At 35.5% G+C, this 12,931-nt stretch overlaps 1 protein-coding gene across 1 annotated transcript in view; it reads left to right on the top strand.

Annotated features, from left to right (window-relative positions):
• The window catches only part of GLIPR1L2 (GLIPR1 like 2), a 30,947-nt gene extending 20,350 nt beyond the window's left edge, over positions 1-10,597 (top strand). The window contains exons 4-6 of the mRNA XM_069491248.1: positions 6,441-6,526; positions 10,170-10,196; positions 10,276-10,597. Of these exons, the coding sequence (XP_069347349.1) occupies positions 6,441-6,526; positions 10,170-10,196; positions 10,276-10,526 (364 nt within the window). The 3' untranslated portion in view covers positions 10,527-10,597. The remainder of the gene's footprint in view (positions 1-6,440; positions 6,527-10,169; positions 10,197-10,275) is intronic.
• Positions 10,598-12,931: the final 2,334 nt, after the last annotated feature.

The raw sequence follows: 12,931 nt of genomic DNA on the forward strand, positions 1-12,931 counted from the left end.
TGAAGAGAAAATGCTGAGAAATTCTTAATAGTGAATATTTTTCTTCCGTTTTTGCTTAAAAGGATTCATGAGAATACGTACTTTGATTTTGATAGATAATACTAAATATCTATTCATTGTGGTTGCACCATTTTCCTATTATAAAATTTCTGTTACATCATTATAGGAGAGGACCTGTTTTCCAACTACCTTGATAACACAATGTATTTTCAAACATTTTGCTCTTTACTAGTATGAGCTCAGTATATTTTATTTTATTTTATTTTTTTTTTTTTTTTTTTGAGACAGAGTCTCGCTGTGTTCCCCGGGCTAGAGTGCCAGCAACCTCAAACTCCCGGGCTCAAGCAATCCTTCTGCCTCAGCCTCCCGAGTAGCTGGGACTACAGGCATGCGCCACCATGCCCGGCTAATTTTTTTCTATATATATAATTTTAGCTGTCCAGATCATTTCTTTCTATTTTTTGTAGAGATGGGGTCTCGCTCTTGCTCAGGCTGGTCTCGAACTCCTGAGCTCAAACGATCCGCCCACCTCGGCCTCCCAGAGTGCTAGGATTACAGGCGTGAGCCACCATGCCCGGCCGACTAGTATGAGCTCAGTATATTTTTAATTTTCACCTCTGCAAAGGTTCTCTGCCTCTTGCATGAGTCCAGTGAGACAGAACACTTGCATCGTAGGTCAGCAAAGCAAATTTATTACTTTCAGATAGGCAGCAAGAACAAAAAGAAGCCTAGGATTTATGGCAAGCCAGTCCTCCAAGGCTCAGGAAAGCTGCTCAGGGAGGATGGAGTCTCATATGTACATGCCCCACATTGCACCACAACTGAGAGACCCTGAAACCACTCTGCCCTGGGCACAACTCGGATCACTGAGCTCAAGAGTTGCAGAATATCCTGTTCTAGGTGGGATGAGGATATAGTCTGGGGTGTTCCAGTTTTTCCTTATCTCAGGATGCTGCATTCTTGGCACATTCTAAAGTTATTCTGAGAACTACAAGTTGGAAGGGGAAGAACTGGGTTGGCCAAGGCCATCTGGGGACCTGTCCTCCCGCAGTCTCCTATTTCAAGTATCTCTGTGAGTTTAGGTATATTTTTGTGTATTTCAGAAATTTTGGATTTTATTTTCTGGTACCTGACTGTTCCTATCTATTCACTTTTTTTTCTCATAAATTGTTAGACCTTTCTTTTTCAATTGTAGGAGTTGTTTATATATCAAGAAAATTAGCTCTTTTATGTAATGTACTTTACAATATCTTCCCTGTTTGATGTTTAACTTTTGACTTTACAATGCAATTTATTTTTGTCAGGTGGAATAATTTTGTTTCATTGTAGAAAAATATATCAATGCCTTTGTCATGGGTTTTGAGGTTTGTGTCATACTTAGATAAGCCTTCCCAAAATATTATTGCTATTTTTAATTATCTCATATTTTCTTCTAGCAATTCTGTTTTTTTAACTTATTTGATCCATTTTGCTTCTGGACATTTTGTAAACTATTATAAGAATTAGTCTCCTACTTAAAATCACCATAAAGACTGGAAAAAACATATAAAGCAACTATTTTCAGGCATTAGAAAACAGCTAATGCAGGGCTATGATCTTTGCAATATAGAAAAGAACTCAGTAGTAGTCACATATTTGCCCTGATTTTCTCCCTAAAAGTACTTCCCAAACTGCAGCAAAAGAAACAATTCCAAGCAAAAAATGTGTATTTTGCTGGACAATGCTGATATTGGTATCTGTTGATGCTAAGGTGTCTGGTATTTGGGACCAGGATCCCAAAGGAGGAGGAAGCTACAAAGAATCTATGTAAAAACTCTCTGCAGGCCGTTGGCCAAATCCTAAGTTGCACATCACAAGGCAGGATTCTAGCAGGATTAGCAAGCAGGGAACAGTAATTTGGATACTGGAGTTCCTGAGGTAAAAAATGAATGCAGTGAAATCAGTCAGAAAACTATTGTCAGTTTTCATTCCCAGGGGAATGGTGGATTGGAGAAGTATTAAAGACATTTTAAGACATTTTTAGAAGGCATAAATGACAGGATTTGTAGGTCATTGAATTAAGTAATGAGAGAGAAGAAAGAGGCAAGGAAGATTCTCAGATTTACTATTCAAGCATGAATGGTATTGTCATTAACTGCAGTTGGGAACACTGAAACTTTTGGGAGGAAGGATGATGAGTTCCGTTTTGGACATACTGAATTTGAGTTCATTGTGAAATATTTGCTTTGAGATGTTTAGTAAGCAGTGTTTATAAGAATCAGAAGCTCATGAGTGACATGTGGCATAAAATAACTATTTGGAGTTCCAGGATACATATGGTAATCAAAATCATAGGAGTAGATGGAATTGTTTACTAAGAGAGTATAGAGTGAGAAAATGTCATGCGAACATTTAAGGACAGTTAGCAGAAGATAAGGTAGGAGGGGGAACCTAAGAATGAGTAGCCAGATAGGTAGGAGAAAAAAGCAGAAGAGTATGGTATCATAGGAGACACGGGGGAAAATGTTTTTAGAAGGATAAAGTAGTCTAAAACTTCAAATTCTAAGAGGTCAAGCAAAGTAGGAACTTAAAAATATCAGATGTAGAGAGAGGTTCATTGATAAACATACAAAGAGTCATTTCTGTGGAATAGGAGAGACTGATGCCAGATTGCAATAAATTGAAGACAGAGAGGAAATTGAGGAATTGAAAATAGTGTAATCAGCTTGTTCAAGACATTTAGTTGTGAGAGGTAAGAAAGAGGTAGCTGCACAAAGAATAAGATTAAGGCATTTTGTTGTTTTTATTCAGTTTTGTTTTCAAAATGGGAAAGATGTGAGCATATTTAAATGAAGGGCCTAATACAAAATGAAAGTAATTCTTTATGCAGAATAAAGGCAGAGTATATGTAATTAAGGATACAGTGCCTGAGAAGACAGATGGGTATGGAGGAATTAGCCTCAAAAAGAGGGAAGAGCAGTTCTTCAGTTGTGTTAGAAAGGAAGGAGAGTTGGGGTAGGTATATCTGCTGTATTTAGGAACAGGAAATTTCCCAAGTTCTACTCTAAAAGCTATTATTTTTCTCAGTGAAGTAGGACAGATCATGTCCTGAGAATATAGGAGGAGATAGTTGAGCTGGAATTTTTAGGTTTGGGAGGTTTTGAAATAGCTATTGTGGAAAATGAGAGAGGAAGGTGACTGGGGAACCATAAAGGGATTCTCTACCTAATTTAATGATTTTTCTGTAGCAGTACTCAGCAGCCCTGAAGTAGGAATGGAGCATGTAGACAGTAGGATTCCTTCATTTTTTTCCAATGCTGGGGTTTTGTCAGGTGGATGTGAAAGAAAATGCTATCAGAGTTTCAGATTTTGGCCAGAGAATATGTGAAGCAATGGACCTAAGCTGGATAGGGAAGAGACAATTGGATGGTTAGGGAGAAAATAGACTTGAAGTACCAGTCAAATTAATGAATAAGTGTGGCAAGAGTAAGTGACCTGGAAGGATAGGAGTTTGTAGTCAGTGAGTGAATTGTCTGGTTTTGTAAGTCCAGAGGTGGAGCAGTTTTAGGGGATAACGAGATTCAGAGTATAGCTATAAAATGACAGTTATGGAGTATTGGGAAGGGTATTGATGGTGACAACATCCAGTAACAGATACACCAAGGTATTGAATGAATTATCAATATGAATGTTGTAATCAACTAGGTCCCAAATTCTGAGACAACGGCAAAATTTTGACTGAAAAAGAAGATGATACCTCAGATGCCAAAGTCTTCAGTGAATAAGGAGGCATGCTTAGAAGGTAGATGGCTCTCTTGAGAAGGATCAGAGAATGGTACAGCTAAATAATATCAACCTCAAAGGAGCTTTTTCATCATTTAACTGTGATCCACAGTGCTTTAGATGCTGGATGTGCAAGTGAAGGGAGGAGACCTGGCCCATGGAGTTTTACAAAAAGTGATGTAAGGTAGCTTTGCACATACAGAAATAATTTGAGGCGGAAAACAAGGTCCATACTTTCTTTGACTTTGAATAGGCTCAGGAAGTAGTCATGGAGTTTTTGACAAAGGCAAATATATAAGATGTGTCAGAAGGAGAGCCAGATAGGATCTCTAACTAAATTATCCTCCTTGCTGCTTCTTGTGTTATATTTTTCTCAAACTTACTGGAATAGATTCTTTAAGTCTTCTTGGAAAACCTATAGATCTTCCATATACAAACCAGAAGCCAGTGTTGTGATAAATAGAAGTAGTGAAAGTGAAAGGAGTTGGTGGTGGTCTAGTTGTTCTGGCTGTGTGAAATAGAAAAGTCAACATCTGTTTGATGTGCTTTGGCTATTGTTCCATGAACAATGTACAGAATATATGAATCTGGATGGAGAACTTTGAAGAATTGCCTACAAATTATAATTGCTATATTGTCAACCTGTGGGGCTGGATTATATCCTTGATGAACAAGGTGGTAGCGAATATGGATCTAGTGTAGGCAAAGAAAGTTTTCACCACTGCCAGAATTGTGCTGTCATTCTGGAAGACTGTGTATCTATTACAAAGTTTGAATAATGGTCTTCTAATGGATTTGGGGTTGGAAATGGGTATAGTTGCCTGTTAAGCCTTCCAAGCTACATATCCTTATCTAGGGCCCGGACACATGCCTTATAGGAGGCATTGTACTGAAGGTATGGCCAGATATGAGACCAAGAAAAGTTCTAGAGGGAGATGTTCAGAGTCTTGACTTGGCCTCAGTGAACCACTGAGCTGCTGCTTAGAAAAAGCAAATACGCAAAAATAGAGTATTTCATCTGTTGCTGGGGCAGCTATGAAATTTCAATGGACTTTGCTGGCTGTAGATACTTACCTGTTGTTTCCTCTTAATCTGGTCCAATAATTCCAGTTGCAGTTGGGAGTTGTACTGCAGATTCAGATTTGAGTTAATTTAGATTCAACTTCTTAGAAACTGAGAACTAAAGGAAGATTGACATAGGAGAATATTAGCCTGACATTTCTGGCTATCTAATATAAATAATGATTATGAAATTTAAATCTTCAGAAAAAAGGACTCATTCTAGCACAGTGTGGGTTTATTTATTTTTATTTGTATATGTATACATTTATATATTTATTTGTTTATTTGCCTTCCCAGAGTTCTTTTAAGCTACAATTATCAGATGTTATGATCACAGGGTAATTGACCTATGCTCTAGGTCTCAAAGGCAGTTTTTTTTAGTGAGTAGCTTTTTGCATAAGTACAAGGACAGAGGGCCCCCATCCCTGGAGTCTGAGGAGGGGATAAGCTCTACTTTTGTGTTGGAGGCATCTGTTTCAGTGATAAGGGCTCAGGGCAGGAAAAGTAGACAAGGGTACAACTAAAGGTGATTAGATCAATTCTTGAATTTCTGGAAAGCTGGTGCTCTGGCTAGGTTCTAAACAAAATGTATTTCTTCCTTGAAATGCTTTGATATTAGAACAGTGAAATTGGAGAAATGATATATGATCTGCAAATAACTACTGGATAAATAACTGCAAATAACCAAAGACCTCTGGATGTTCCTGATGGACTTCAGTGCTCACAGTTCAAGGATATCAGATACCTTATTGGGTATTACCAAAACCCTCTGATTAAATATGTCTCAGAAATTTGATATTTAGGTTTTTTAATATATATTTCTTAGGTTTGACCATTCTTCTAGATGGCCCAGTGTGGCCTAAACAAGGACTTATATGCCTAATATTTATTTTTATAGCTTCCAACTGCACACTAGGTAAATAGGCAATCCTGTTTAAATAACCAGGATTAGTGATCTCCCCCATTCAAAAGTATCTTTTCTCTACATGTCTTCTTTTTTTTTTTTTATCCTAGATCCTTTATATAAATTTTCCAATTTATATCTACTTTGGGGCTTTTTTCCTTAGTTAGCTCTAATTTCTTACTCTCTTCAGCTCTGTATAATGGATGAAATCAACTTTGTAAAATTCATCTATACTTATTTGCTTATTTATATATTTATGCATTTTTATATAGACTTCAAAATAATCCATGCAGCTGAGTTTTTGAGACAATAAACATTTCAGGATTTTGTAAACTCTTCAAATGATTATATCATTTCTATAAAACTTTTTATAAATTTGTACCAACTAGAAAGCAATTAATTATAAAACATCTTATATCATCTATTTTTAAAGGATACATTCTATTACAAACTCAAATGAAAGAAGCTTTAAAACCCATTATTTATATTTCAATTACAATTCTTTTTTTCAATGACATAGGATTAGTTTCAGAAGAGACTGTTTTCTGGGGGGACAAAAGGTAAAGATTGCATCTTTAATTTATGTACTTTCTTAAGTCCATATTCTTAATTAAATCACCCTTTAAACTAATTAAAGATTGATAATTATATTATTTAAATAACATTAAAAGCTTTAAACTTCTCTAACTAAATGTCTTCTGCTTTTTTGCAGAGGAGCACTGACCAGAAGACCTTATACACCAGGAAGAATTTGTACTAACTGTGGCGGAAATGACAGATGTACAGATTTTCTATGCAGTAAGATAAAGAAAATAACTTAATCGTGAAAAGAAAAAAATCCGTAATGCATTGGACAACACGGAAAAGGAAGTTCTTTTGTTGTTGGTGTTGCTGTTGTTGTTGAGACAGAGTGTCTCTCTATTGCCTGGGCTAGAGTGCCGTGGCATCAGCCTAGCTCACAGCAACCTCAAACTCCTAGGCTCAGGCAATCCTTCTGCCTCAGTCTCCCGAGTAGCTGGGACTACAGGCATGTGCCACCATGCCCGGCTAATTTTTTTATATATTTCTAGTTGTCTGGCTAATTTCTTTCTATTTTTAGTAGAGAGGAAGTCTCACTCTTGCTGAGGCTGGTCTTGAACTTGTGACCTCAAGTAATCCTCCCACCTCTTCCTCCCAGAGTGCTAGGATTATAGGCATGAGCCAGTACACCTGGCTGGAAAAGGAAGTTCTTAAACACTAGTTTTTTATTTTTATGTAATATTATTCCTTTGATCAGAATGCTATTATCGAAAAGCAGGGTTAACACAATATCATCTTTAGATTTTTCTGAACTGCAGAGCTTTTTCTCCTCTCCCTTACTCTTATTCCTAGCCTTTTCTTTTAGTTTTTCTCCAAAAAAACTAAAATCTCCTACAAATATGCAGAAAGTAAAAAGTAGACAACATGTTTGATTAAATTTTTCTTTTAGTTTTTCCAAACATAAGAGTATATACTCCAAAAGTATAATTATACAATGCTTAGAGGAATCTGGTAGGGGATAAATTCAGACAGTGAGTAAATATCATATTATACTTTTGTACTGAAAAAAAACAAACTAGTGAGCATTCTCATCATAACACTACCGCTGGGGTGAATCCACCCTAACATTTCTGCTTTTGCTTTATTTGAATCAAGATACAAGGTCTTGCTCTTAGAGGCAGCCAAGTGTGATATGTTAGATCCTAAACAGGATGACAAGGGATCCATACAAGGTACAATGGGTATGGAGAAAGAGCCTAAGCAGGGTGAGGAAGCTGTCTACACAGAAGTGTGGCTGCATATGGGAAGTCAGAGCCCTCATGAAATGAAGTCAGCATCCATACATGAGGTCTGGGTTGGGGTATCAGAGCCAGAGCAGGATGAAGGAATGCCCATACAGGCTGGCTCAGCATGTGGTATCTGCATGTGGTATCAACATGGAATGGCGGTGGGGAAAGCCTGGCATAGGGTTTCTGCATCTGAGTACGTGAGATGGTTGTTAGAGCCCAAGCAGAATGAGGAGAAGAATCACATATAGGCGTGGCCTGACAAGAGGTTTCAGACCCTAAGCAGGTAAAGGGGACATTAGTGTTTAGGGATAGCCTTACACAAAGCGTCAGAGTCCAAATTAAGTGGAGAAGGCTTTAATGTGGGGAAGATGACCTGGCATAAGTGGAATCAGAGTCTTAGTGGGGAAAGAAGGGAATCCACACATTGGAGAACCCCAGAACTGGGTTTCAAAGTCTGAATTGGGTTTCAAAGTCTGAACAGGGTGGGAGAGTATCCAAGCCAAAGGCCAACCTGTAGGTTGACAGATTACAAATTATTTTAGTATAAATATATTCCAAATATTGCATTGTACATACTTATACTAAAAGAATTATTTCTTATTTTCTGAAATTCAAATTGAACCTGACATTTTTTATTTTTATTTGCTAAATCTGGCCACTCTATCAGCCTGATGTGGAGTGTCTGAGCCCAAGGAGGTTGAGGAGGACACCTATGTGGGGGAGGGGGTAGACTCAGTGATGGGAGAGTGGAAGCATACTGGGAAATTGATCAAATAAGTAAATAAATTAAAGATAATGGGGGCTAGTTTTCTCACTGTCAGAAATAGAGTACAAATACGTAAAGAAAGAAAACAAGCATGTATCTTGTAGTGAGTTAGAATTAGAAGTATTAGCACTTAAGAATTTTCATAAATATAAATAAACATAGATGTATGTGTGTATATATATATATATATATGTATGTATCTACATACATATATTTCCTAGCTCTGAGAGGGTTTTGGAGAAACTGACCCCCAAAGCCATAAGCACAACTGGCACCCAGATCTTGGTTTATAAATTCTAGTCTGTAAAAAAAAGAACCAGGGCTCATTGGAGAAAAGTCTAATTCCAGGGCTGGGGCAGGGAAAGTATAAGATAAATCTAGAACATCTTTTTCTACTCGAAACCAAGAAAGTACTCAAAAACTGATGAGGATGTAACAAAAAGACACAGATACCATCTTAAAGGGCTTCTACTGGTTAAATCTGGGACAATTTGAAGACTGAAATAATGATAATATTAATTATAACCCATTGGATAAAACATGAAAATATGAATTCATATTAATGTAGATTAATAAATTAAAAATTTGTTGAGAAACAGTGTATTTACCTAGTAACAAAGTAAGTCCCCATAAAAATATTTTGATGATAAGGGTAAAATAATCTAAGGATTATAGTTAAAAAATAAAATGTAAATATTAATATAATATGGCATATACAAATTATATAATTAATGAAAGTTGGGAGGTAAAGAAAGAGGTAGAAAAATATGCTTATTTATAGCTATGGACAAAAATACTAACAGATACTATTTAAAGCTGATAAGCAATAGAGATGTAAATAAATTTAAATGTGTTTAATAAAGTGCAAAAGTAAAAGAAAATGTAATCAATGAAAATTAGTGATGAGAAGTGAAGAAAGGTGCAAAGAAGAAACATACTATTACATCATCGCTCATACTAAAGGATCAACAAATATTAATACATATACACCAAATGAGGAGATAATATAGACCATTTGGTGAAGGAGTTTTTTAAAAGAAGTTCTAATATAGAAATCATTATAGAAAATACGAAGTAAGACCAAGCACAAAAGGCTAAAATAACCTCAAAGATCCAACAGAAGCTCAGTTCATTTCCAAGGTGCCTGAAAAGTAAGTTCTGAATTTTCTTCTAGGGGTAATATCATTAAAAGACAAAGCCCCTTGTTGCCATTGGGTTTTCTGTGTGTGAGAACTCAATTATCCTCCCACTCTTCTTCCTAGAGTAATTCAGTAATGGCTGTCTGACCCTCTGTGCTCAGGTGAGCAAAAGAAAGGGAATTTATTTCTTGAAAACTATTACTATCTCATTGGGCTAGACAATTAAAAACATTTAATACCAGGCCATAGAGTTAACTTTGCCATCTGGGAAATAAAGAGCAACTGAAAGCTTCTAAAAATATTAAGTGAAGAAAGTGAGTAATTCATAAGATTAATTTGGAGTGATCAGAAGAGAAAAAAGGAGGTGAAAATAAGAGATGTTGTAGAATTCTAGAATGTCAGAGCTGGATAAATCTTTGTAAGATTTGTAAGTGACTTACATAAGGTGACACAATGATTTTGAGAGAGAATTAGTATTAGAATCTATATCTCCTCACTTCTGTATTTCCATACTCTCTCTAGCAGATCAGGCTGACTTTTACTAAAAGAGAATATATTATGGTTCATAATTGGCCACTGATTGTGTGGGGGCTGGGGGAGACATCAAAGATGATGGCATGATGCCTGAGAACTAGGAGAATGGTGGCACTATTGTTGGAAAAATTATCTAATTTTCTAGAGAAAGAAGAAGTGTTATATAATTCTTTATGGACTTTTTTTCTTTCTAGGTAATACAGATCGTGACCAAGCCACATGTATGTATTGTCCTTTATTTCTTGAACAATTTAACTACTTTATGTGAAATCCAGCTTTCAATTGCTTCTTTATTTACAGATTACCGATTTTGGTATCCAAAGTGGGAATATCCCCGGCCAATTGTGTGTGATCCACTGTGCGCATTTATTTTATTACTGAGAATAGTATGTTTTGTGCTATGTGTCGTAATTGTTTTGTTAGTACAGCCTTATTTTCCAAATATCATATTGGAACAACAGATATTTACCCCTGAGGAATCTGATACAGAGAAGGAAAACAAGGATGTGAAGGAGGATGAAGAGAAAGAAAAAAAGGAGGAGGAGAAATAAGAGAAAATAGAAAGGGAGAAACAAGCGAAATGAGTGGGGGGAAAAAGATGTACCTTAAGCCAAAAGTATAATACCAAAAAAAGCTAAAAAAATAAAATATTGAGCTTTAACAAGAAAGAAAATATGCAAACCACTATTGCATGCATAACTTTGCATATTCTCTTCTCTTTTCTATACTTATTCAACAAATTTAAACTTGAAAAACAAAGAAACTAACAAAAATATGTATAAGAAGTATTAAGGTGAGATCTTCAATACTAAGAACAGGTAAAGATGTGATAATAGAAAAACTACAAAATATTTGACCAGTCTAATTAATCCTATGATTTAACTATGGTATCCTTATAAAGGAGGGAATTGCCTCTAAATATGTTTCCATCTCTGTGCTTTAAATATTTTTTTAAATGAGTTAATAAGCTTCCTGAGAATTAAATAAGATTATTCGTGTAAGGTGCTTAAGAACATTCCAAGTTCAGAACAACCATTGAATAAACATTTGGGTTTTTTAAAATTTTTATTATTACTATCATAGTTGTTATTGGTGGTAGTGGTATTTTCCATGTGATATCAAGGGATCTAATATCATTATTTATCTTTGTGGTGTATGTTTTTGGAATGGTTTAAGTGGTACCTGTACATCCTGTTAGGAGATAAATTTATTATTTCTACTTCATGTTCAATATTTTATTAAAGACTTGCTGTAATTTGTTGCCACCCAAGGCTAATAACTACTTGTGATTGAGCAATCTGGCTGCTTCCAAATCTATATGATAAAATAAATCAATTTTTAAAAAGTTATTTACTTGTAGTTGTTCAATATGTACAGTAAAAGTTCATAAATTAGTAAGATATGTTAACTACTTACCACTGGTAATACTAATAAATGAACTGAATAAAAATACCTAGCATAGCAAAATATGTCAAATGGTATATAAACTCTATATTTATTCATTCTATTGTTCTTTTTTTGGTATCAATATTATATTAAAAGCCTGTTCTTAAATGGCGCAAGATGAGAATTATACAAAAAAAGCCCTGAGCTATCCTCTTGGATTTGAGAGTTTCTGGTTTGTTTATTTGTTTGTTTGTTTCATCTGCTTTGTTTGTTTTATGTTTTTCAAGAACTATGGCTTTCATAGATTAAAATTTTCTGTTTCTATAAAGTCAGCCTCTTTTCTACGCAGCCTCCTGAGAAAAAGCCTTAGAAAAAAGGGCTGGTTCTCCACAGTGATTTTATTTATTATTATTACTGTACATTTGTATTCTACTTAATAGCTTCCACAGCGCTTTCACATAAGTATTTAATACTCAGAATCACTCTGTGGAGCTGGTATTGCCTCCATTTTTTAAATGAGACAACTGACCTCAGATTTGTGAAATGGTTCAACCAAGGACTGAGAACAAATTAACTTCTAAACATTTTGATGCTTTTATAAGTTATTATAAATTCTTCATGATACCATGTTTAATTCCGACATATGACTAGCTTATTATATATCTGTATGCCTAAATTCTAATCTACTTTTCTACATGTTCTCTAGGTAATTTCATGCAATATTATGATTACTATATAGGCCAATAGTTCTTAACTGGGGGCAATTTCAACCCACTCCCCCACAGGGCATTTGGAACTATCTGGAAACATTTTTGATTGTCATGACTAGGGAGGTGCTGCTGGTATCTAGTGGGTGGAGGCCACGAATGCTGCTAAACATTCTGCAATACACAGAACAGTCCCCCATAACAAATATTTATCCAGTCCAAAATGTCAGTAGTTGCAAAGATGAAAAATTCTGCTGAAGGCTTATTTCTACCCTGGAGATGTGTAAATTATGGATGCTTTGGATATGGTATTATATTTCCTTAAACTTCCTTTTTTTCTGAAAATTATTCTCCTGGTCTCTCTCACATCTCCCTCACCTTTCCATACCCACATGGTTACCATGGAAGCAGTCATTTTGTTATTGTGATTCTGTCTCCCTAGTTCTAGAATAGTCCACTGACCATAGCCAGGCCCAATTATAGTCTTTGGTTTAGGAAAACAGATATTCAAAATAGATTTTCCTTGGTGACTAAAGTTTTAAAATGTAAAGCACTGAGGCTATTTAGCAGACTTCATGGAAAGAAAGAATGAAATACAAATAGAAAAACAATGAAAGGTTATTATCCCTCATGCCTAGTTTTATCCCAACCTTACACACGAACTGTTTTTTTTTTTTCCCCAGAATATGCTCTATTATCCATCCAATAAGTTTTTCTTTTTCCTGAGGTTATTTTGAGTTGGATTTGTTTAACTAGTTCAATTGACAGAATATGCTTACTATAGAGTTGTTTTATTAAATTTTTCATTGTTCTGAAATAACATGAACAATAGTGGCACTAAAACTCCAGTATCTGGATGCTCT

Source organism: Eulemur rufifrons, chromosome 16, assembly GCF_041146395.1.
Source record: "Eulemur rufifrons isolate Redbay chromosome 16, OSU_ERuf_1, whole genome shotgun sequence".
NCBI classification, from domain to species: domain Eukaryota; kingdom Metazoa; phylum Chordata; class Mammalia; order Primates; family Lemuridae; genus Eulemur; species Eulemur rufifrons.